General features: G+C 40.7%; 1 protein-coding gene across 1 annotated transcript; it reads right to left on the bottom strand.

Annotated features, from left to right (window-relative positions):
- Positions 1 to 23,139: 23,139 nt before the first annotated feature.
- HDGFL1 (HDGF like 1) lies at positions 23,140 to 23,799 on the bottom strand. Its single transcript, XM_066372254.1, has one exon. The coding sequence runs from the start codon at positions 23,797 to 23,799 to the stop codon at positions 23,140 to 23,142; it is 660 nt and encodes a 219-aa protein (XP_066228351.1).
- Positions 23,800 to 24,159: the final 360 nt, after the last annotated feature.

Below are 24,159 nucleotides of genomic sequence, written 5' to 3'. Positions count from 1 at the left end.
AGCAGGCATATTTTAGATCATATTGTCAAATTTAAATCCTTTTGTAGTTTAGGCTCTGTCAGTGCTAATGCCAAGTATTGGGATTTTAACATTTTATTCTTGGCAATCCTGGATTCCTTTTGGGGAAATTGGTTGTTCTTTTTTTTTTTTAATTTTTTTATTTATTCATTTTAGAGAGGACAAGGAGAGACAGAGAGGAGAGACAGAGAGAGAGAAGGGAGGGGGAGGAGCTGGAAGCATCAACTCCCATATGTGCCTTGACCAGGCAAGCCCAGGGTTTCGAACCGGCGACCTCAGCATTTCCAGGTCGACACTTTATCTACTATGCCACCACAGGTCAGGCTGGTTGTTCTTTTTAAAATATGTCTGTGTTTAATTTTAATAGAAGTGAAAATACTAGTAGCAAACTATTAATTTTTCTCAAAAACCAAATAGCACTCTGAAGAAAAAGATTTTCTGACAATTTAAGTGAAGTAAAATGTGTGAAAGCTGTAGATTGGCTTCCCTGACAATTTGTGATTTAGTCAGGCTGCCGTTACCCGTGGGGGAGACTTTGGCCCCCCACTGTTGTGAGTTAAAAGACATGGGCAGGTTCTTTGTATCCTGGAAAATAAAAGCTTCTACCATCTGTTCACTGAGGTTTTGATTTTATTTTTAATGTAGAAAAACATGCATTTAACTCTGCAGTTAATGATAAGGTCCAAATTCATTTATTCATCCATTTATTTATTCAACATAACAACTAAGGAAAAGAAAATGGTGGGGAATATGAGGTCAAATTGGAAAGTTTATTTAATAGGTTGGAAACGTGATTTTTCTTTCTCTCTCTGCCCACTATTTTTAGACCTATTCAGTAAAATCCTCCTTCCATGTCCTTTAATGCCATCTCAGTCAGATTCCACCCTTTTTCAACTATAATTAGTTGCTTAAAAGTCTAAGTTCATTTAACTTCATTTAAAATTTCAGTCTACAGACTACATCATGCTTGTTGCTTCCTTCCCCCCATCCAGTGCTCCTCTCAGCCCGGCGATCACAACTCAGAGCTATTCTTCCTCTCTCCTCTCTCCTCTCGTCTGAGTTCTGGCACATCTGTGTGGTTCAATCAGGAGGACTGGTGGAATAAAAAGGGCAAAAAGTCTATGCATCATCTATAGGCTGTTGTCAAAGCCCTGTGTGGTGGGTAAATTGATAATCACTGTATTAGGGGGAAGAAGTTGGGCTTTCAAGAGGCCTTGCAGAAACACTGTCCCCGTGTGCCTCATGCATCAGTACAATCTTCCTTCACTGGCCCTCATAGGTGTAGCAGGCCACAATACACTCGCAGTATCTTAATGTTGGGGCAACCTCATAGAGCAGACTAACCACCTGCCTTCACAGTTCTCAATGATATCCCTGAATTCCCAGGAATATATCAGATTCTCTCAGGCATGAGCTTTAATGACATCTATCTTGGCTGCACAAGTTTTTTGTTTATTTGTTTTTTTAATATTCTTCAGTTCACAATTTTACTCTGAATGATTATATATTTAATAAGAATTCAAATGTGAAATAGGACCTATATTATATACCATCTAAGCAGCAGGCACTCACCCCTGTTCCTGTGGGTCACACATGCATGCACACCAGTGGTGTTCCTGTGAGTCACACATGCATGCACACCAGTGGTGTTCCTGTGGGTCACATATGCATGCACATCAGTGAGTGAGCACTTGCCTGCTGCCCCTCAGTCCACACTGGAGTGCAGAGCCTGCCAGGACTCTCATTTGTCTGATGTGAAAAACTCATGAGGCTGAGTTTACAGGATTCCTAGTGTGCTTTCATTTTCAAGTGGCACAAAAGACATTAGTCAAGTTGACCCTCTACGATAATGCTGCCAAGAGCTGTCAAATATATATTTTTTCACTATTCTAACATTTTTTTGTTTCTTTGATTGAAGTTTGTGATGCAAAGTGGTAGGTCGCAAATGGTGCCATTTCTCAAACTTAGAAACTAAATTCTGATCTCATTTGTAGCGGAATGAAATATCACTTTTAAAACATTTTAGATTTTCTATTGTTTCTAAGGATGTCTTACTCAAGGTATGTTAAAAAAAAAAAAAGCAAGTCACATTACTCTAACAGTGGATGGTTTTCTTCTCACTAACATTAAGTTTATGAGAATCTCGTCACTATTTAGCGTTCATAGTCGGAAACCAGAAATGCTGATTCTTATGGAAAATTACATTGCTGGGACTTAGGTAATGAGTTATCCTAGTCCAGGGGTTGGGGACCTATGGCTTACAAGCCAGATGTGGCTCTTTTGATGGCTGCATCTGGCTCGCAGACAAATCTTTGATAAAAAAAAAATAACGTTAAAAATAGAAAACATTCTCATGTATTAAAATTCATTCATTTCCTACCACTCATGTTCATGGTTGTGGGTGGCTGGAGCCAATCACAGCTGCCCTCCGGGACAACACCAAATTTTTATTGGATAATGCGTAACATACAAAGGTCATTGTGAGGTCAGGAAGTAAACTTCCCTCCTTTTAATCAAGTAGTCAGCTAACTAATTGCAGAAACCCTTTTGACGAAAAAGATGGCTAAAAGAAAAAAGGATGAGGAGTACCGTACTTTTCAGCAGGAATGGACAGAGGAATTTGTCTTTGTGGAGAGAGAAGGTTCTGCAGTGTATCTAATATGCAATGATAAAATTGCATCCATGAAACAGTCAAATATAAAGTGGCACTTCGACACACGCCATACTACATTTGCATCGAAATATCCAGCGGGGGACAGCAGGAAGAAAGCATGTCAAGAGCTACTGTGCAGAGTGCAAGCTAGTCAGCAGCAACTCTGTGTTTGGACCCAACAAGGTGACTGGAATTTGGCTAGCTTTGCTGGTGCTTTAACAATTGTGAGAAACGAAAAGCCATTCACAGATGGGGAGTGAGGAGCCCTGAGGAGCGACTGTGCCACCTCACCCACAGGTGTTATAAAGTACCAAAAAAGCTACAGAATCAATATTAATATTTTAAAAGGCTTCAAGAACATTTTATTAATTTGCGTTAAAGTGTGCAGAGAAATTTTGTGAATAATCTCTGTACTGTGTGATTGGCATAATCAATATGGCCCTTGGCATTGTATTGTAAATGCAAAGGAAAGGAAAACATGGATTCCCTGACATTCCACCACACCTGTGGGGAAAGGGGTGAATGGCTAGCCAGGTGCAGGAAGAGAAAAGCCAAAATAAACCTTTTCTTATAGCAATGAGCCATTTGCGGGCATTTGTCCCCACGGAAACTACCTCTCCCATGTGAATACATGTAGTTAATGTGTGTGACTCTGGACAAAGAGATGGCAGATAAACATTAGAAAATATAGGAATGCCTTTTAATATGTGAAGAGACATCTTTCTACCATTATGTTGACTTGTAAATTTTGTTTTCTCCAAAATGATGTATAGCTTGCAAATTAAACATAGTCCTATCATCTTAAAGGACATATGACTATAACCAATAGTGGTAAAGGGCACCTAATTACAATTTTTGCTTCTGTACTTCCTGCTTGCAAAACTATAAAAACTAGGTAGAACAAAGGGCCGGCACGCTCTCCCTCAGATTTCTGTCAGAGTTGCTGCCGCTTGGCCAAGCTAGACAATAAAGCTTTGGTATGGAATCGACGGATTTTGTTCGTGTCTTCAATGTTTCAAGTTCCTCGGATTAGGCTTAACAGGGAGTATGCCAAAACATTCATGCTTAATGTTGCCAATGAACTTTTTGACACCTTTTTGAATAAAGACAAGATAATCAAATGAATAAAAGACATGCCGCTGTCGGCAAGAACTGTTCATGATCGGACCATCATGATGGCAAATCAAATTGAGGCAACATGTTAGATTCAGGGAGTGCTGATATGCTGGGGCTGCCAAGAATGTAACTATTGAAGGAACAGGGAGTGCTGACAAGGTCCCTGTGAGGCCGAGACTATGACTCAGAGACCCTTATCAGAAGTTTATGTTTGAAATTCTCCACTGAGCAATACCCCCCCCTCGTAACTGCGCACGACCTCCCTAGCCAATAGCTAACAGCCACATCTGCTTCTGTATAATGCTTGCTCAGCCTAAATATCCACCCTATAAAAAGGAGCCATTTTAGAAGCTCGGGGCTGCACTGCTCCCTTGCATGAGTTGCCTGCAGTCCCTGCACAGGTTTGCAATAAAACTTATAAAATTCACTTTGTGTCTGTTGTGGCCTGTCTCCTGGGATGTAACAAATGGAGGCCCCCAGTGAGATAGACCATGTAAGACCCCTCCTCACGGAGTGGGCTGCAGCAGACATTGGTAGCTGGCCAGCCTCCGGCAGTTGCCGTTTGGAAACTAAATTTGGCTGATTCGAAACATTTGGAGTCTTGAGACTGTTTGGTAAGGAAGCTTCCTCTTTGAATATTTGGAAACAGAGCTCTGGTTAGAAAAGGGTGTAGTGGAGCAGGCGGGACACCACCTGATTTCTCCCCACCCGGTCGGGGAATGCAGGATGCTACCTTCTCCCTTTGGTTTTGGTTTAGAAGTTTTGTTTGTTTCGTGTGCATATTTGGTTTGTTTGTCTGCTTCGCCCATTGCCTCCTCACAGGATTCCTTCGAGAGTCAAGGGCCATGGATCAGGGGCAATCTGCTGCCCTAACGCCTCTTCAGTACTTGCTTGATAACTTTTCTGATTTCTCTCGCAGGGCACGAGACTATGGGACTCCTGTTGATTCCGCCACGTTGCGGACTCTTTGTGAACTAGAATGGCCAACTTAAGAGCAGACTGGCCAAACCAAAGATTGCTAGACCCATAGAAAACATAGAGCGCCCTGGCCAGTTGGCTCAGTGGTAGAGCATCGGCCTGGTGTGCAGGAGTCCTGGGTTCAATTCCCAGCCAGGGCACACAGGAGAAGCACCCATCTGCTTCTCCACCCCCCTCCTTTCTCTCTGTCTCTCTCTTCCCCTCCCGCAGCTGAGGCTCCATTGGAGCAAAAAGATGGCCCAGGCACTGGGGATGGCTCCTTGGCTTGTGCCCCAGGTGCTAGAGTGGCTCTGGTCATGACAGAGCGACGCCCTGGATGGGCAAAGCATCGCCCCCTGGTAAGCGTGCCGGGTGGATCCCGGTTGGGCGCATGCGGGAGTCTGTCTGACTGCTTCCCCGTTTCCAGCTTCGGAAAAGTAAAAAAAAAAAAAAAAAAAAGAAAAAGAAAAGAAAACATAGAGAGTTTAGCGTACTATCACTAGCACCCACCTGCAGGCAGGTGGCATGGTCAGTATGCAGCCCAGTATAGCAGCAGAGGTAAAGAAAAGGCAGCCAGGCTGCAGCTAGCTGCAGAAGAAGCGGCAGGCTCCCCTCACAGTTTCAGGCACTTGCCCCTCCCCCTTGGGCACCAGCTCAAGGGCTGAGCCACTGCTTAGTCAGGCAAAAGATAACAGTGCAGTAAGCTAGAGGCTATCATCACCTTGCTACAACCCTCTGCCCTCCTCTGCTTTGGCTCAGGGAAATCCCCACCTCCTATTTGAAGCCAGACCCGAGGAAAAGATTTAGGGAATATGGCCCTTCTAAACCCACTGCTTTAGCCATAATAGAATTGTATAGTCTGTCAAATACAAAGACTTCCTTTTTGTACCAAGGATCTGTTGCTGTAAAAAAAACAAAAACATTTTCTATGTTAGAAATGTATATGTTATTTCAACAGTCTTTTGTTAATTCTCCTTTTCATTTGCTATTTCATAGCCTGTGATGTTAAAATTTTAGTTTAAATATTAGGGGATATATAATAATTCAGTAATTGTTAATTGTTCAATGTTAGGTCACAAAACCCAGAGTAACAAATATTACTATTGATTGGCTTAATAGAAGAATTCTTAACATAATAGGTAGAAAGGAGAACTCTAGAGACATAATCCTATACCTCCACCTGATTTACCACCACAGATCAAATCTTTTCTTTCCTCGGTCTAATAGGCTTCTTTAAATACAGGATTCCCAATTTTGCTCTCTTAGTCAAGCCCCTCAGTGAGATCTTCTGAGCATGGCTTTTAAGGTCTATAATGACCAAGGAAGTAACAGAAAAGGCAAATAAGGCCCAAAAGAAGTCAGGAAATACCAACTTTTGGCTCCAGTGCCCTAAGGGGTTTCATAGCTTTCATCAAGGCCCTGCTCCAGAGTGGAAAGAAAGGTCATTGAACTGAAGCCTGCCAGGCTTCCAGGCCCCACCGGTTGACACACCTGTGCTGTGGAAAGAGGGACATGAGAAGGTAAGCTGCCCCCTTGCTCCATGGAGGGAGGGTTCAGTCTCTTCTAGCCCTGCTCCAGCTACCTGTGACCTGACCTTGCCCAGCGTGCTGGGAATTGCCACTGAAGGCCCAAGGACATCGTTCACGAGCCTAAGGTATTTCTTCCAAGTAGCAGATAAGCTAATCTCATTTCTTGTAAACACAAGGGCCTTCTACTATGCCTTGCTTGAATATTAAGTTTTATTTATCCCTCAAGGATCTCTACTATGGGTATTGACAGTCTGATTTTATTGCTTTATTTAATGTTTAGTATCTCCTTTATTTCTCTTATCTCAATGCCCCATGCCTATTATAGGCTGGGACCTGCTGCTAATTCCAGCTAGAAGCAGTGGTCACTAGGACTTAAACTCTAACTGCAAAGTGTAGAAATGTAACACCCTTTCCCTAAGTACTTGCAGGTTTTATAGGTTACTCAGCAAACTGTTCAAAGACTGTCCAAGAGGCACTTCTAGCAGTACACCACCCAAGGTCTGACTCCCACGTAGACGGGTCCAGACACCATGATCCTGACAACTCCCACTACTGCCAAGGTAGAAGGCATACCCGCTTGGGTCCACCACAGCTGGCTGAAGCTTGCAGTCCCAGCAGAGAAACCTTTATGGACAGTGAAGACTGACCCCGCCAACCCTTGCAAGGAGAGCTGACCCTGGTCCACGCATGGCTAATGCCTAGAGAAAAAAACTAAGGACTCTTTTAATCAGGCTTTACGAAAAGGGAAACTAGGATAAAAAGAAAGTCAACTTAATTGTCACTAAAGGTTAAGGTTTTTAGAAATCAAGAGTTCTGACTAGAAAGGAATTGTATGGTTTTGATAATATAAAGTATGAGGTGTAGAGATACTTTTGAAAAGAAAAGGAAAAAGTAAGTTGTTGTGAAAGCTGGTTATATATGAATAGTAAAGAAAGTGCATGAAAGTTGAAGGTTTATGTAAGTTGCAGAAGGTTTGTGCAAGTTGTAAGAAGTTAGTACAAAGAAGAAAATACAAGGCAGAAAGAAATTAGTATAAGAATTTATTCTCTTCATCCCCTTAGCTCACTACGTTACTTACTTCTCTTACCGGACCCCTCGTTTTGCTTATAGTAGGGGGTCACCATTAGTCCGTACATTATCAACTGCCTCATGCAGTATGTACAAAAGAAAATTCAAGCCATAAAGCTTGTAGTACTAAGGGCACACTATCAGCGTGCCAGCACATACTAGGGAGGATCCCTGACCCAATTAGCTTATAGCTACACTAAAGTAGAAAATTCTCATGAGCCCCAGCCTTATACCATTCTCCCCACTGATGAAGAATCAAGGGTTTGATTTATGCCCAAAAGAGATGGGGGAATGTTAGATTCAGGGAGTGCTGATATGCTGGGGCTGCCAAGAGTGTAACTATTGAAGGAACAGGGAGTACTGATAGGGCCCCTGTGAGGCCAAGAACAAAGAGTTCAGATGAGTCAGAGACCCTTATCAGAAGTTTATGTTTGAAATTCTCCACTGAGCAATACCCCTCCCCCCGTAACTGTGCACAACCTCCCTAGCCAATAGCTAACAGCCACATCTGCTTCTGTATAATGCTTGCTCAGCCTAGATAGCCACCCTATAGAAAGGAGCCATTTTAGAAGCTCAGGGCTGCAGTGCTCCCTTGCGTGGGTTGCCTGCAGTCCCTGCACAGGTTTGCAAATAAAACTTATAAAATTCACTTTGTGTCTGCTGTGGCCTGTCTCCTGAGATGTAACACAACACAAGTGAAGGACATAAATGCAGCACCATTCTTTTCTCTTGCTTTGGATGAGTCAACAAACGCAAGCCATTTATCCCAGTTTAACGTGATTGCAAGGTATGCTGTGGGTGACACACTACATGAGGAAAGTCTTGCTGTTTTACCTATGAAAGAGACAACAAGAGGGGAGCATTTAGTTAAGTCTTTCACTGAGTTCGCTAAAGAAAAAAATCTACCGATAAACTTATTTTGGTGTGTACTGATGGTGCATGGTGAGGAAAAACAGAGGATTCATAGCACTTCTTTGTGAACATGAAAAGAGACCCATCCTAAGTTTTCACTGCATCCTACATCAGGAGGCGCTTTGTGTTCAGATGTGTGGTGAGCAGCTTGGTGAAGTGATGTCGCTGGTAATTTGGGTGGTCAACTTTATTGTTGCCCGAGCTTTAAATGATTGCCAGTTTAAAACACTGCTGGATGAAGTTGGGAATAATTATCCTGGTCTGCCTCTGCACAGCAATGTGGATTGGTTGTCAAGAGGGAAGGTGCTCAGCCGTTTCATGGCTTGTCTTAGTGAAATCCGAACTTTTCTTTTTTTTTTTTTTCGAACTTTTCTTGAAATGAAAACATGGAGCATCCTGAGTTAGCTAACACTGAGTGGCTCCTGAAGTTCTACTATCTCATGGACATGACTGAACATCTGAACCAGCTCAATGTGAAAATGTAAGGCATTGGAAATACAGTTTTATCCCTTCAACAAGCAGTGTTTGCATTTGAAAACAAGCTAGAACTCTTCATCGCTAACATTGAAACAGGTCGTTTACTACACTGTGAAAAACTGGGAGAGTTTAAAGATGCATGCACAGCAAGTGACCCCGCTCAACATCTTGATCTCCAGCAGATAGCAGGCTTCACATCTAATCTCCTGCAGTCATTCAAAGAGTGCTTTGGAGAATTTTGTGAGCACACTCATCTTTTTAAGTTCATCACTCATCCATACAAGTGTGCAGTGGATAGCACCGACCTGAGTTACATCCCTGGTGTCTCCATCAGAGATTTTGAGCTACAAGCTCAAATCAAATTTGAGCTACAACTTTAAATCTGAGACTTGAAGTTCTCAGACATGTGGGTGAATAAGTTCAAGTCACTGAATGAAGATATGGAAAGACTTGCATGACAGCAAGCAGAGTTGGCGAGCAAACACAAGTGGGGAGAAATAAAAAAACTTCAACCCCCAGACCAGCTGATTGTCAAAACTTGGAACGTGCTTCCTGTCACATACCACACACTGCAGCATGTGAGTATTGCTGTACTGACAATGTTTGGCTCTACGTATGCATGTGAGCAGTCTTCCTCAAATCTAAAGAACATTAAGACCAACCTATGATCACGTTTAACGGATGGAAGTCTCAACACCTGCATGAAGCTTAACCTCACCATGTGTCAACCAGACTACAAAGCCATCAGCAAAACCATGCAGCACCAGAAGTTGCATTAATGGTAAGAAGTACTTTATTCATCATTGGTTAGCAACAGCATAACAACGTTATTAAAAAGAATTCAGAGACTTTTTGTACTTTAAAAATATTGGTCTTACATAAAATGCACTCATTTACTTGTATTTAGTGTTAAACATATTGTATGGCTCTCACAGAATTACATTTTAAAATATGTGGTGTTCATGCCTCTCTCAGACAAAAAGGTTCCCAACCCCTGTCCTAGTCACTAAAAAAAGCTTTGTTTTCCAGAAAGAAACAGTTAACATTAAACAAGACTGTCAAATTCTTTAAGTACAAAGGGAACATTGGGAAATTTGGATTAAAGAGGTATGTTTCATACCATTGCAACAGTGAGAGCTCTTACTGACCTGTTTAAATAGGAAGGATTTTAAATGTCACTCACACCTTCAGCCTTCATAAATCTTATGATTCTTCCATACTTGTTTAGAGAAACTTAACACCTCTTTAATTATGTATCATAAATAACATTGACCAGGAGGCAATTAGGAGACTAAATAAGTGCTCAGAGTTTGATTTAAATCATTATACTTACTTTATTCTTTTGAAGGACATTAGATAAACATTCATAATCCATTCTTAGATCTCCCTAAAAATAGTTCTCTTTGCCATTAATGAAAAGATATTCAAATGTTGAGCTTTAAAATTTTTTCTTTGCAGTTATAAGTGCTAATCTATAGTTTTCAGTAATTCTCTTTTATAAATTTTCAAAGTAATATTTTAACTTGCTACTGTGAGGAAAAAAACTATTAACTATTTTTATCTCATAAAGGTGAAAACATTTTATCATAAAGAAAGCTAGGTCTCTTAAAAATGATATTTTTGAAAATTTATCTAAACACTAGCTATTTTATGCATGTGCAAGAGAAATTTGTTCTTCTTGAATAACAGGGCATAATTTTACATAAAAATACTTCTGTGGCTGATTATCCAAATTTCCTCAATGAGTGCATCTAGTCCGTTCACCTGAAAATACTGGTAGAATCACTTGATAAGACATGAGGCAGGGTGCAGAGTCTGAGCTGAGTTGTTCATTAGGAGACATCAGTGAAGTGTATACCTGGCCAGACATCAGAATCACTCTTGAACTATACAAAATGAGATTTTATTTTCTAGATCTCTTTTCTACTTTATTTTGAATGACAATTCTACTTTCTTTCTCTTTATCTCTAGCTTCAACTTTTCTTTATGATTATAATGGTTCATCAACTAAATGCAACTTCAGTAGGTTGATTATACTAAGAGAAATAAAGTTTTATTTTTATAGCTATATATTTAAGATATATAGATATTATCCAAATAAAAATATAAATAATTCATAAATGTTTCAATGAGTCTACCTCATCTACTTCAATCTTACATGCTGGAATTTATGGAATGAAGCTAATAATTGAGATGATCACAAATTACCTTATTATACTATTCATTGTAGGACATCCATCAATTTGCTATGCCACCAGTATTTCCAGCTACACTGCTAAAATGATTTTGTTCCCTGTAATAACATCTCTATCTATTTTTAGAAAGCTAGCTTTCAAAGCAAAGAGATTAGTGGCTAATGAGTGTCAATGCCTTCTTTAGAGTCAATAAAATAATCTCTGAAATGGGACCATAAGTGAGGTGAAACTATTTTAGATATCTAGGTGCCACTTACTCAGTTAACTAAGCCAACACTGACTGAGAAGAAACCATAGGATTTTTCTTTTCTGAGAAGTTTTTCTTGAATGTGCAATATTAAGCAGTTCTCCATTGATTTTTCTTTAGTAAAATAAAGTTACTATCTTTGAAACACCACAAGCAACATTTTTCATTTAGTCATTTATTTCTTTATTAATCCATTAGGTATTTATTCTGTGCCTACTAAGCCTTAGCACATATTTTAAGTATTTGAAATTTATTTCAATTTATAGCTATATCAATGTAGCTGAAATCCCAGGGACAGTGACCCACAGAGAGGAAGGTGAGAAGATTCATCTAATATTTGATGCATTTATCAGGTTTCTGGAACACAGCAAGGAAGCGGGGTCTTTGGTGACTGTCTGCATGTATAATGAGTGGGGCAGCAAGGTTAAAAAGACAGCCACACAGCTACAATGAATTCAACAAACTACATCTCACCAACACAATTTTTTTAAAGTATGAATTCTGAGCCACCTTGAACCACTACCAGGCTCTCTCTAATTACTAACAATGACAAATATGCCCTCTGGGTTGCAGCTGAATGCCCCAAGCATCTTTATAGTAAAACCAACAAATGATTGGAATACTCTGATTTAAACTCAAAACCAAAGCACAGTTGGAGAATTTTTACAAGGCTGCTTGCAAGTCTTATGTCTAGAGTTTGTAAGATCATAGATGATGCAGAAGGACAACACAAGATCAAATCTACATCTCATATACAAAGAATGGATCGGCTTTATAATCCTGTTACTGTAGCTCACAAGCTAGAGAACAATACAGGATGAATAGTAGGGTCCTGTGTGCAAGGACCACACTAGTGACCTCAAGTGCCCCAGTTTGAGTAATGGCCATGATTAGTGGGAAGTGGTGGCAGCAATAGCAATGTTCCACTATCTGTCCTCATGAGCCAGAGAGGAAAAGTGTGGAAAGAGCAGCCTTGCAGATATATGTTACACTAATTATTTTTGTGGTATAATTCTTGGGAGCATCAATTTATTTGAACCCTCAAAACAGCTTTTCAAGTATAGCACAAGGAACATCATCATTAACTATCTATGGTGTGGGGCTTGTATATTTTTTAAAATTTATAAATATGTGGTATTTATCCTGATCCCACAAGATCAGGAAAAAGCATTAAATATACAGCTTTTGGTAATGAATGTTCTCTTTGACTTTCAGTGTTAACACAAAGGCCAAGCTATAGCCTCGGAGCAAAGGTTTGGGGGCCATCGCTGTCCACTATTTTTAACCCGTTTATAATTATTTGTTTTCAAATTTGAGGAAACCATTTTAACCAGTTCATGGGGTGAGCACAGTAAAAAGGCTAGAGGATTGTTCGCCCACATAGTGTAATATTTATTTCTGGGAGCTGATAAGGTGATAGTTTTTGGAGGAAGTGATGGAGGGAAGTGGAGACAAGAGAGTGTAGAATGTGTTTTGTTTTTATTTTTTGGTTCCAAACTGAGCACCTGGGTTTTAAGATATCATTTTCATCATTCTCTCTCTCTCTTTTATTTTAACACACAGAGTCAGAAACATTGCAGAATACCTGCACTGAATTATATCTGCTTAGCATTAAAACATTTATATCAACATGATTAAAATATATTTGGGATGTTGATTGCTTGTGAAGTCATAAGGAATATGAAATGATAGATAATCAGCTACCTCATTAACTGACATGGCCCAAACAGCCCTTTTCTGACTCACAGAGGGACCTTAACGTGAATTTTTTTTTCCCAAGGCTGTGACATTCAGACCTAATGGCAATGCCTGCTAACAGGTGAGCAGTTGTTAGAAATGCCAATCAAGTGAAAACAGCAAAATTATCGTTTTTTCTATGGAGTGTGAAAGGAGATGTTTAACTAACCTTAAACTCTTCTCATTGCATATTCTATACTGTCATCCAACTGAGGCTTATATTGTTCATCAAAAAGATGGGCATTACAAGTTACATTTTATAAAACCCCAGAATACCACAGAATTCTCCTTGGGAGACTGGATAGAATACAGGACCCTGAAAATATATTTCCTTTATATCTGTTATATCAACTCCAAATCCCACTCCTGCCATGAGGCAATTCAGATTCTGGGCCAGAAAAAAAAAATAATGGAGAAGGCTTCTAAAGGCAAAAATCACTGAACACTAACAAGAAATTCAACCCAGAGTGTCCTTATGACATTGATAATTAAATTAAAATTTTTTCCTTAGACTATTCTCCACAGAAATACATACACTGCCCTCCCTAGACACACTCCAGGGTGAATTAATCAGTTTGTATTCAGAGATATTATCTAACAAAGATTAGGATAGGGAGCTGTTTGGGCAAATACACCCATCCTATGGACCTTAAAGTAGAGGCATAGCATAGAACAGCATGTCTAATGAATACTCCATCTGGCTGCTTTGGCATCCAACTGTTACCATAACTTCTTCGATCTTATATGAACTTATTTCACATGCACACATACTCTCAGAATACTGAGGTGTGCTGTTACCATCTACCTGCATTGTGACTTCATTAAGTTAGTTGATAAAAAGTGGATGATTCTTTATAAAGTGCTCTGCTAGGTTCTGCAGAAGGTATGAAAAATTTCATGGCCCTTAAGGTTAAATATTTTCTATTTGAGGAGGAAAAGAAGCACATAAAATATTAAATAGCATAAAGATAAAATCTGGGTCTACACCACAGTCGGGAAGATGTGCCACATGGAAATCTATGATAAACTGGAAAATCAGTGGTATTGAAAAATGATTCTCATTTCAAATATCATAGGATTCGTGTGTCTTCTCTGCTAGGAGGTGTGCCACTTGTAATACATGATCAATAATGCATATTTGAGTTTGTGGGTTAAACCTATTTTCACAATTATATTGATTCAAGGTCATCTGTATAAGGATGCCACTATTCACTTACATTCTGATGGGATGATGACTTGAAGGGCACGGAAAGGGAGAGCCCCCAGGTCTGCACATAAACTTGGCTGATACCCTCACTGACCTATTCAATGTTGCACAATGCTCATTTGCCTCTCTCTAGCCTCCATATCTTGCTTTGTTTTTTCCAAGTAATTTATAACTTTCTAACATACAATAACTATTCTTATTTACTAAATTTATTCTTAATTGCCTTTCTATTCCTGCTAAAATAGAAACCTCAAGAAGCCAGATTCTTTGTTGATATTATTTACTGATGTATCTGAAGCCCCTGGAATAGTTTCTAGCACATAGTAAGCACTCAATAAATGGGAGCTATGGTTCTTATTAATTTTTTTGTTACATATATAGGAATGTTTTCTGGCATGAAAGTCTTTGGGGTCCTTTTCTATGGTTAAAAAAGATGAGACCCATTAGCATAGGTGATAGTGCTAAGAATTCATAGGACAGAAATATTTTGTTCTGTTAAAAACAGTTTAATTTGGAATGATCCATGGAGTTTCTGAGTTGAGAGCTATGTCCCTCCTTTAGTGATTCTCTATCATACTCTGAGATTACTGCATTCTGAATTTATCATTGTATTTATTCAATGTCTATTGGTCTGTTTTCCCATAGACTACCAGCTTCTTGAGAGTAGATAGCTTGTCTGTCATATTTACTGTTCTATACCCAGTGCTCACAACAGAATCAGGTACAATGCAGAAACACTTCCTGTAGCAAGAATGCTTTCTCTTCCTGCACCTACCTCTAACAAACCAAAAAACTGTGAAATCTAAGTTGTTATTAAGTTTCTAGCAATTCAGCAGATTTAATTGTTTAAAAGAAAAAAGTGACTTTCATACGGTAGACCAGTAACTTTGACCTTTTCCTATATTTGCTTTTCTTTTAAAAGGATATTTGAGGTGCTGTCATCAAAGTATTCCCAAAAATAAGTGCTTCTGTGCCAGCATTTAAGGGTAAAAACAAGGACAAATAAAACAGACTAGAGGTTGATGGAAAAGAAGCACAGGCTGAAATATAGACCCCACTGAGCTGAGGCCCTAGAATGCACTGCGCCGAAGGAAGAACTAGTGATTGACAAAGTTTGAGCACCAGAAGAATGACAAGTGAGATGGGAAAAGCTGGTCTTGTTGACAGCTGAAGGGCAGTGAGAAAGGAGCTGAGCTGAACATATTTTTTAATGAAGTGTTAAGTAGATCTCCAAGAGAGGTGGATAATGACTGTGATGAAGAGTTGGCCAGGGTGTGAAAAATAAAAAAAGAAGCAAAATTAAGTGACACTTGGTAAATCACAGGAGAATATGAAACCTGAGAGAGCTTCTAGAAAGAATGGTCAATCCCATGTAACACTCCAATGCCTTTTAGTAATCGAATTGGGCAGCTCATTAAAATTATGTGTGAACAGATAGGTACCCTGACAAAAAGGCAAGGGAGCCAAGATATAACTAGAGCACACAATTGCTATTTCTGCAGTTGAAACATATCAGGGATATGAGGTATTCAAGGAGATGCAGTTAAGAAATACTCTTTGGAAATCAGGGATAGGATCCTAGGGAAATAACAGAGCAATAAAATTAGCCATAGGAGGGATGAGTCATGCCAAAAGAGGGATCTTTTAAATTGGATGTGTTCAAATGAAATAATTTAGCTAATGGTAAGGGAATTTAAAGACACTATTTGAAGAATAATATGAGGAAATAGGAGGATACAATTTCTGTTTTTTCTCTGCATATGGGCAAATTAAATATAGAATTGCTGTGTACATCACAACCAGGGAGCTTCTCAGAATTTTGCAGAGCTGACCAGTGTTTTCCTAAATAAAAGTGATAGTTGGCCTCTAATTACTTCAAATGCTGTGGTTAGTTCTCTGGACTACATTAAAGGGAAGTGAATTGACATGTAAATAATGACTATTTTGTTCTGTATACTGTGTTTGACATTTTAACATATATGGGCTTGTTTGCTTCTCACAGCAAACCTGTCACATAAAAGTCACTATCACAATTTTTAGTTGAGGGAAACTGAGATTGCCCTGCTCTTAAACAGGAGAGCTAGAAATTAAATCTGAGTTTAGGGAGCGCCAAAGCCAGATGCCACCAAGCTGCTTCCTGCATTAAAAGAAGTTGATAATGAAGTATAAAATTATTCAAGCAAATATAATTTAAGGAGCTAGATATTGTATTTTATATGTTTATTCACAGTCAGATTCAGATGAGGACCTTGGATAATTTGATTTATACTCCTTAGGCTTCTGTCTTGTTAAGGTTTGTTAGCAAGACAGTTACTTCTATATAATTTTTTTACTCTTAGTTAATAACTGGTATATACTCAGGTTTTAAAAATCCTTAGGCTCCCTTTACTGTGTTTTACTAGGCATGAATAGATTCCACAAATTTTTCTGAGGGCTGAGGTAGAGTGGGGAGCATCAAAATTTAGTCATTCATTCATTTCTTTACCTACCACCATTTACTGATTGTTCAAGACGAATCTCACACTCTGCTAGGTTTTTCTGTTTTCTTTTGTTTTTAGGTGAGAGGAGGGAAGACAGTGAGGCAGACTCCTGCATGTGCTGCACCTGATAACCTCATCTTGAGCTGATGCTCAAGTATCAAGCTATTTTTAGTACCTGAGGCTGACTCAGACCAACTGAGCCATCCTCAGTGCCCAGGGTCACGCTCAAACCAATCCAGCCACTGGCTACAAGAAGGGAAGAGGGAGAGAAGGAGAAGGTAGGGAGAAGCAGATGGTCACTTCTCTGTGTGCCCTGGCTGGGAATAGAACCTGGGACTTCCATATGCTGTGCCAACACTCTATCCACTGAGCTTCCCATAAGGGCTAATAGGGTCTTCAAATAAGCAGAAATGATCATATTTTCGGTCTTCATAAAATGTAGATTGGGTGATCAACCTGCTGGTTTACTAGTAAACTAATAAAGGGATTTTACTAGTTTACCAAGAGTAAATTAAATGCTATTAAGGGGCAACCAGGGTCTTATTGGGACATGTTGGAGTGATACCTAATTCTGATGTAGTCATTTTGAGGATGCTTCATCAGGGGAAAGGAGAATAGGTCTGTTAGCTTTCTCTGAAGAAAGAAGAGCTTGTGCCAAAGTGATAAAAATGCCTGACCAGGCAGTGGCACAGTGGATAGAGCATCAGACTGGGATGCAGAGGACCCAGATTAGAAACCCTGAAGTCGCCAGCTTGAGCGCAGGCTCATCTGGTTTGAGCAAGGCTCACCAGCTTGAGCCCAAGGTCACTGGCTTGAACAAGGGGTCACTCAGTCTGCTGTAGCCCCCCTCCAGTCAAGGCACATATGAGAAAACAATCAATGAACAACTAAGGTGCCACAATGAAGAATTAATGCTTCTCATATCTCTCCCTTCCTATTTGTCTGTCCCTATCTGTCTCTGTCTCTGTCTCTCTCTCTCTCTGTCTCTGTGACACACACCAAAAAAAAAGTGATAAAAAGAAGAGAGAAAAACAGTACTCAGCAAATGACCCATACTCCTCGGGCACTGACCACACACCAGGACTCAAAGTGGAACAAGTTTTTTTCACTGCTTCCAGACCAGATTTGGCCATCCAGAACCTTTGCCATGATATTTTCTGTGTGTCCTCTGCCATTCTCAAGACCATTCCAGTGAAGTTGAAGAGTACATGAAAAAAAATCAGACTTCCAAGACAAAATCAACTGATGTTAGAATCTAGAAAGCCTCTTAGTAGAGCTCTATTTTATAGTTCTGAAAATCTAATATGGTCAATTTTCTCACAAAGAGAAGTGTTTATGTATAAGCCAGATAGTTGGCTTGTGAGATTGGGGCCTTATTGTGTGGTAAATAAATTAATTCATTAAATTTTGAGAAATGTCTACACTAAGTGAGGTGTCTACACTGTAAGAGGCTGTACAAGTGGCAGATCCAAGTTCTCCTTGGCATACTGACATTTTATTACTGTAAATTTTTTACTGTATGGTTAATACATAGCTCTTGTATGAAGAAGACAGCAACCAGAATGTTCTCTTGCTTACTTGGGGCCCTACCCATTATAGAAATGATGCCCCATATGTGGTTTAACTAAGACAAGTGATTCAAATAGTAGGAAAACTTGGGTAAAATAAATATAGCGTTGCCTTGGCATCACAGAGTGATTTTTCTAGGTTGATTAGAGCTGTCAATGCTTTTAAAATCACATAATTTAAAAAGCTACTTACATGAACACAAAATAACTCCAACTGGCATTTGACATTAGTCCATGGGTCAGTTTACATTGCCTCCCTGTTTTCAGAGTCAGACTATAGTCAGCATCACATGTGACTTTTACTCCGGCACTATAATTATGAAGAGTATTTGACAGCAGACTTTCAAGCATTTGAAAGACTTTCAAGCACTTAGAAACTCTTTATTATGTAATTATGGCATGTTTTAAGAATGAGAATAAAATACTAATGAAACCCATTTTCTTTCTACTCCAGCCTAGTGGAAGAGTAAAAAATTTACAGGTTATTAGGATATGATCAGTGTGAGCATAGAATGCTACAAGAAAATACAGGACTGACTCTTACCTTGAGAAGTCAGCCAGGCTCAGAAGGGAGAGGCAGTTCTTTCTAAATATAAGGAGCTGTGTATACACGTAGCATGCATAGTAGAACTTTTTCTTTGACAAGTGTTGACAATGAACCATATAGAAAATGCCCTATGTACCCTAAATATCTACTATATTTTCAGAAAACATAAAATGGAGCTATGAGCCACAAAGAATTCACACTGTTGATGAAAATGTGCAGAACAAGAAAGAACCGAAAGAAAGAAACAAAATTTACAACCCTTGGTGGCATCTTAGTCCCTCGTCAAAGTGATGTAAAATGTTTGTGTGAAGTATCAAATACTTTGAAAGCCTTACAGAAACCACATGTGAAATACGTCTGCAAATCATTAACAATGTGATGAGCACACATTCACATGGAACATTTAAACAAGATCTTTGGAACACTCATGAACACATCTGAATACCCACAACACAGCATCAGCCAGAGGCTGAGCAGTGCTCTTTGTTCAGTAAGGTAACCAACTATTGATCAGTAATTTTGCCACTAAAGCATGTGTTGTTCAGAACACAAAGGACAGCACTGGCACTATGGGGAATTTTACGCAACAAAGAGATTTTAGAAACAGCATCTTTTTAGTCCACACAAAAACATCTCTCCTCCAAGGCATACAAATAGTATCTACTGCCAAGAAGAAGAGGGTTGAGAGTACAGACTTTTCTACATTTCAGTTTCTTTAGTGGGTTTTAATTTTGTTTATTAACTTTACATATCATTTTTTACATGTACTATTATTAGTCCAATTACCATTTTCATTGCCATATTACAGTCATCAAGAAGGCAAATGTATGTAATGCTCCCTAAAAAACACCAATTTTTTCTATCCCTGACATTAGAAAGAAAAATACAAAGAGACTCAAATGGTAGTAATTTTATTTCCTATCTTTCAGTTTATTGAATCATTTCAGAAGATGTGCTTTCATATAAATCTTATCAAAATCACATGCTTGCCTATGGCAAATATACCAATCCATATTCAGACTTCCTATAGTAACATACTTCTTGAAAAATATTGAATGTGCAGTTGTCCTCATTATTTCGCCAAGTCATTTAATGACAAATGTCAGTTGCTCCAAAAGGTTTTTATTTCAAATACTCACTAGCAATATTTATTAATATATTTTTTGCTATACAAATTTCTAAAGTTTCACTTCAAAATAGTAGAGGAGAATCAATACTCTCATTTTATTCACTGCGAAACAATAGAATAATAAAACAAAGCACTTATGATTTAGAATGAGAAAGACCTGCATTTGAATCTTGGTTTATTTACTGTTGTCTGACCTTGGCAAAATACTTAACATCTCTGAATTTCAGTTAATGCATCTTTGTTTTTTGTTTGTTTGTTTTCTAAGTGAGAGGAGGGGAGATAGTCAGGCAGACTCCTGCATGTGCCCCGACCAGGATCCAACCCCCATCTTGGGCCAATGCTTGAATCAACCAAGCTATTTTCAGTGCCCAGGGTGACACTAAGATCAACCAAGCTAACCTCAGTGCTTGGAGCCAACGCTCAAACCAATCAAGCCACTAGCTGTGGGAGAGGAAGAGAGAGAGGGGTGCGAAAGGGAAGAGAAGCAGGTGTTCACCTCTCATGTGCCCTGACAGGGACTGAACCCGGGATATATGCAAACAGCTCCTGCATCTTTGAATTAGAATAGGTACCTAATTGGGTAATTGTATTAATAAAGACATTACTTATAGAACATAGTATATAGCCTGGCTTAATTTAGAGATTATATATTAGCTACTGTTATAATTACTTGTTTTTAATACTAAAATGTAAATTTTGTTAACCTCTAATTTCATGGTTAGTGCTTTTTTTTAATGTACAATGCAGATGATAAAGGTTAGGTTGGCTCAGTAAAATCTCTATTTGAATCTTGAGTACAGTATTTGGTGAAGTGCAGGAAAATCACTTTAACCTGAATCAGAGCTGCTTCCAGTGGGAAAATTTAATATTGATACTAATGCCTACCTTGCCAGATTACTTCAAAGACTGCATAATAAACAGTCATTGAATAGTAACTCTTAGTATGCAATAGTAGTAGTTGAAAAACAACAAATCATCTGATTTATAAGCCTTGGAGTAAAATAATACTATCTTGAACAGAGATGGAGAAATAGAATTGTGTTCAGTTACTAATCTTGCTGGTTAGTCATGGCCTGGCATGTTCTATGAGAATGACTTACCCGTATTTACTAAGCCTTTGCATGCATGCAGTATTGATGAATATAGACACTGGAAACTAGTATGCAATTATCATTAAGTATATTTAAATATTCCCAGATATTCACACAAGGCCACTGAAAAGACAAACTATCCTGCAGATACTACATACTTTAGGAACTGGAAATGTAAAAGTACTGCCTTTTTTTTTTCTTTTTTTTTTTTTACATAGAGAGAGTCAGAGAGAGGGATAGACAGGGACAGACAGACAGGAATGGAGAGATGAGAAGCATCAATCATTAGTTTTTCGTTGCGTGTTGCAACACCTTAGTTGTTCATTGATTGCTTTCTCATATGTGCCTTGACCATGGGCCTTCAGCAGACCGAGTAACCCCTTGCTCGAGCCAGTGACCTTGGGCTCAAGCTGGTGAGCTTTTGCTCAAACCAGATGAGCCCTCACTCAAGCTGGCAACCTCGGTGTCTCGAACCTGGGTCTTCCGCATCACAGTCTGATGCTCTATCCACTGCGCCACCACCCGGTCAGGCTCTACTGCCTTTTTCATGTAAAAAGTGTTAGAGGAGGGAGACCAGTGATAAAATCTGGAAAAGCAACAATAAACAAAAGAAGGCCCAATACTCTCTCTTACCCTTATTCTTTGCCAGATCTGAAGTTTGGCAAAGCACATAGAATATAAGAAATTCAGTTATTGTCTCAGTTTGTCATCATTCAAATATTTTTGTTGATTTCCATTCTTTCTAATCAGTGGCAGTGACTACTAGATGGAGTAAGTAGTGATCTTAAAATAACAAAACTTTATTAAGGCTGATTCTAAAATATCCCTGTGTATTACGAATAACTGTTCCTACACAGAATGTATAGAAAACAAGAGGAACATGACATTTAACAGCCAATTGTCCAGAAACCAAATAAACAGACAGATTTGTTTAAACGTAATCAACAGGTTTTATTTCCTAGAATTGAAATATTTCAGATCTAAACTTCCGAAGGTAGCTAGTCAACAATTTTTCATCAGAGCCCAAGGGAGAAGTTTCGGGATAAAATAGGCAAAAGATGAGAAGGGCATAGGGAGACCACTAGGTAGAGACTAGGAGGGACCGCTTATTTCTTTCTTCTCAGGAAGTTACATATCAGGCCTGGTCATAATACTCAAGGTACCAGGTTGGGAGATGTGGATGGGAATGACACTGTAAAGGAACACCAAGCCTTAACTACAAAAGGAACAGCACCAAGCCACACAGAAAGGGGACCCCCAAGTTCATCTAAGAAATGGGAGTAATAATGGAAAAGCTAGAGGCCCAATGGAGGTGTATGCCGGGGTAGTTCTTAATTTTCAAAAAATTTCCTTTTTGTTAAATAGGTTTCCTAAACTGTGCCTTGGCTCTATTTCTGGGTGATGTATGACTGTAAGACAGTCTTGAAGCTGTGGGGAGAGGTGAAGGGTGGCCGGCGTTCTTCTCAGGCAACCCATGTGGTCCCAGAGATCTAAATGGGGACAGAGGTTCCTCATCATTCCCATCCAAGAAGTTGGGCAAAGCTAAATTTTGGATGTCACAAAAATCTTGGAAGCTCCCCCAATCATTTGACTGAAAAACTACAACTTTCTGAACTCCCTGGGTCAGCAAAAGGATTTTTGGGAGGCCCTACCCCACAAGCTGTTCCACTTTTCCTAACTTTAATCATCTGGTATAATAGGTATATGGGAGGAGTGGACAGGAGCTTGGGAAGATGTCACTCTCCTGCCACGAACCACCCACCATCACAGTTTCAGAATCGCCCCTTCTAGGCCTCTGGAAGTCTCCGCTGCTCTTCATCCTCGTCCTTTCTGCTCTTGCCTTTGATTCCAGCTCAGAGGCCTAGAATGTCGGGGGAGGGAGAGACGGGTGTAGAGAGGTGGAAATGGCTGGTGTAGGTCCCAAGAGAAGACTGAGCGACAGTTCCAGGTAGGAAGGTATTCAGTGGCCTCATTTCATCCCAAGGTGCAGAGGCCCCCACTTAGGTCCCAGGGGTGTGAGGGCAGAGGTGAGAGACAAGGAGCTTGCCCGTGCAGGTCAATCTCAAGGCTGGGTGTGGATGGGGGCGGGCCGGTTGGAGACTGGCGGGTGGGGGCGGGAAGGTGGTCCCAGTTCGCAGGTCTTGGCCAGTTTTCCCTTAACAGGCAGAGGCGGGAAGGGGTTGGGGGCTCTTGTTGACACTTGGGTAGCTACAGGCTCTCATGGACTCTGATGCCAGGAGCCTCAGCCCCCTCCTGCCCCTCCGCAGCTTCATCCTGTAGCTCACCCTCCTCCTGGGGGGGTCCCCAGACAGGGCCTGGCTCCGCAACCTCACCAGCAGCCGCCACCTCCACTTTCTCCCCCTCGCTGACTGAGGCGGCCTCCTTGGGGCGTTTGGGGGCGACCTCCAGCCGATCCTCAGGGCTCCTCTTCAGTGGTCCCACTTTCTCCTGCCCCTGGGCCCACTCCACTAAGCCCAGCTCCCCCGTTTCATCTCCGCCACCATTCTTCTGGGCCTCGGTGCCCTCGAAGGGCCCGGGCTGCAGCGCTGGTGCTGGCCCCTGGGGGTTGCTCTCCCCTGGGGGGTCTTGGCCGTCGCAGCCCTGGATGGTGGGGTTGTTCTCTATCTCCCACAGCCCCTGGCTGAAGCCCCTCCTCTTGTTGGGCTTGCCGAACTTCTCCTTGCACTCCGCGTAGGGGAAGAGGTGTTTGGGGCCCAGGAGGGCGGTCTCGTGGGTCCCAAAGAAGAAGACTTGATATCGGTTGTGTTCAGCCATGCGCTCTACCCTGGCTGGCCAGTGGGCATAGCCCTTCAACTTGGCAAACACCAGGTCTCCGCTCCGATACTTGGGCATGCAGTCCTCCGACATGGCGCTGGGAAGACCGACTGGCCTGGGTGGCAGCGGGGCCCGGAAGGAGAAAGCAGAGCCACGCATGCGCACTGAGCAGCCGCTGAGCACGGGCCGTGTGCCCCTGGAGGACCGGCCTGGGTGGCAGCGGGGCCGGAAGAAGAAACCCAAGACGCACAAGTGCACTGGGCAGCCGCTGAGCTCGGGCTGTGCGCCCCCTGCAGGGCCCCGCACGCCCCCTCCGTTGCTCGGCCTGGGTGGGGAAGAGGTTTTAGTTTGATCCCGGCATTCTCCTGGAGACCCAAAGCCCATTGGCCCTGCCTCAGCCTCGTGGTTTCCCAAATGACGGGGTGCATCGCTTGGATGTTGTGGGCAGTTATG

This window comes from Saccopteryx leptura, chromosome 3, assembly GCF_036850995.1.
Source record: "Saccopteryx leptura isolate mSacLep1 chromosome 3, mSacLep1_pri_phased_curated, whole genome shotgun sequence".
NCBI lineage: Eukaryota > Metazoa > Chordata > Mammalia > Chiroptera > Emballonuridae > Saccopteryx > Saccopteryx leptura.
Note: the sequence above shows the minus strand (reverse complement) of the source record. Positions and strands in the feature narration are given on the sequence as shown.

What these genes read in the sequence shown, in the direction of transcription:
- HDGFL1 (XM_066372254.1), bottom strand. Translation starts at nt 23,799, where the DNA reads ATGTCGGAGGACTGCATGCCCAAGTATCGGAGCGGAGACCTGGTGTTT.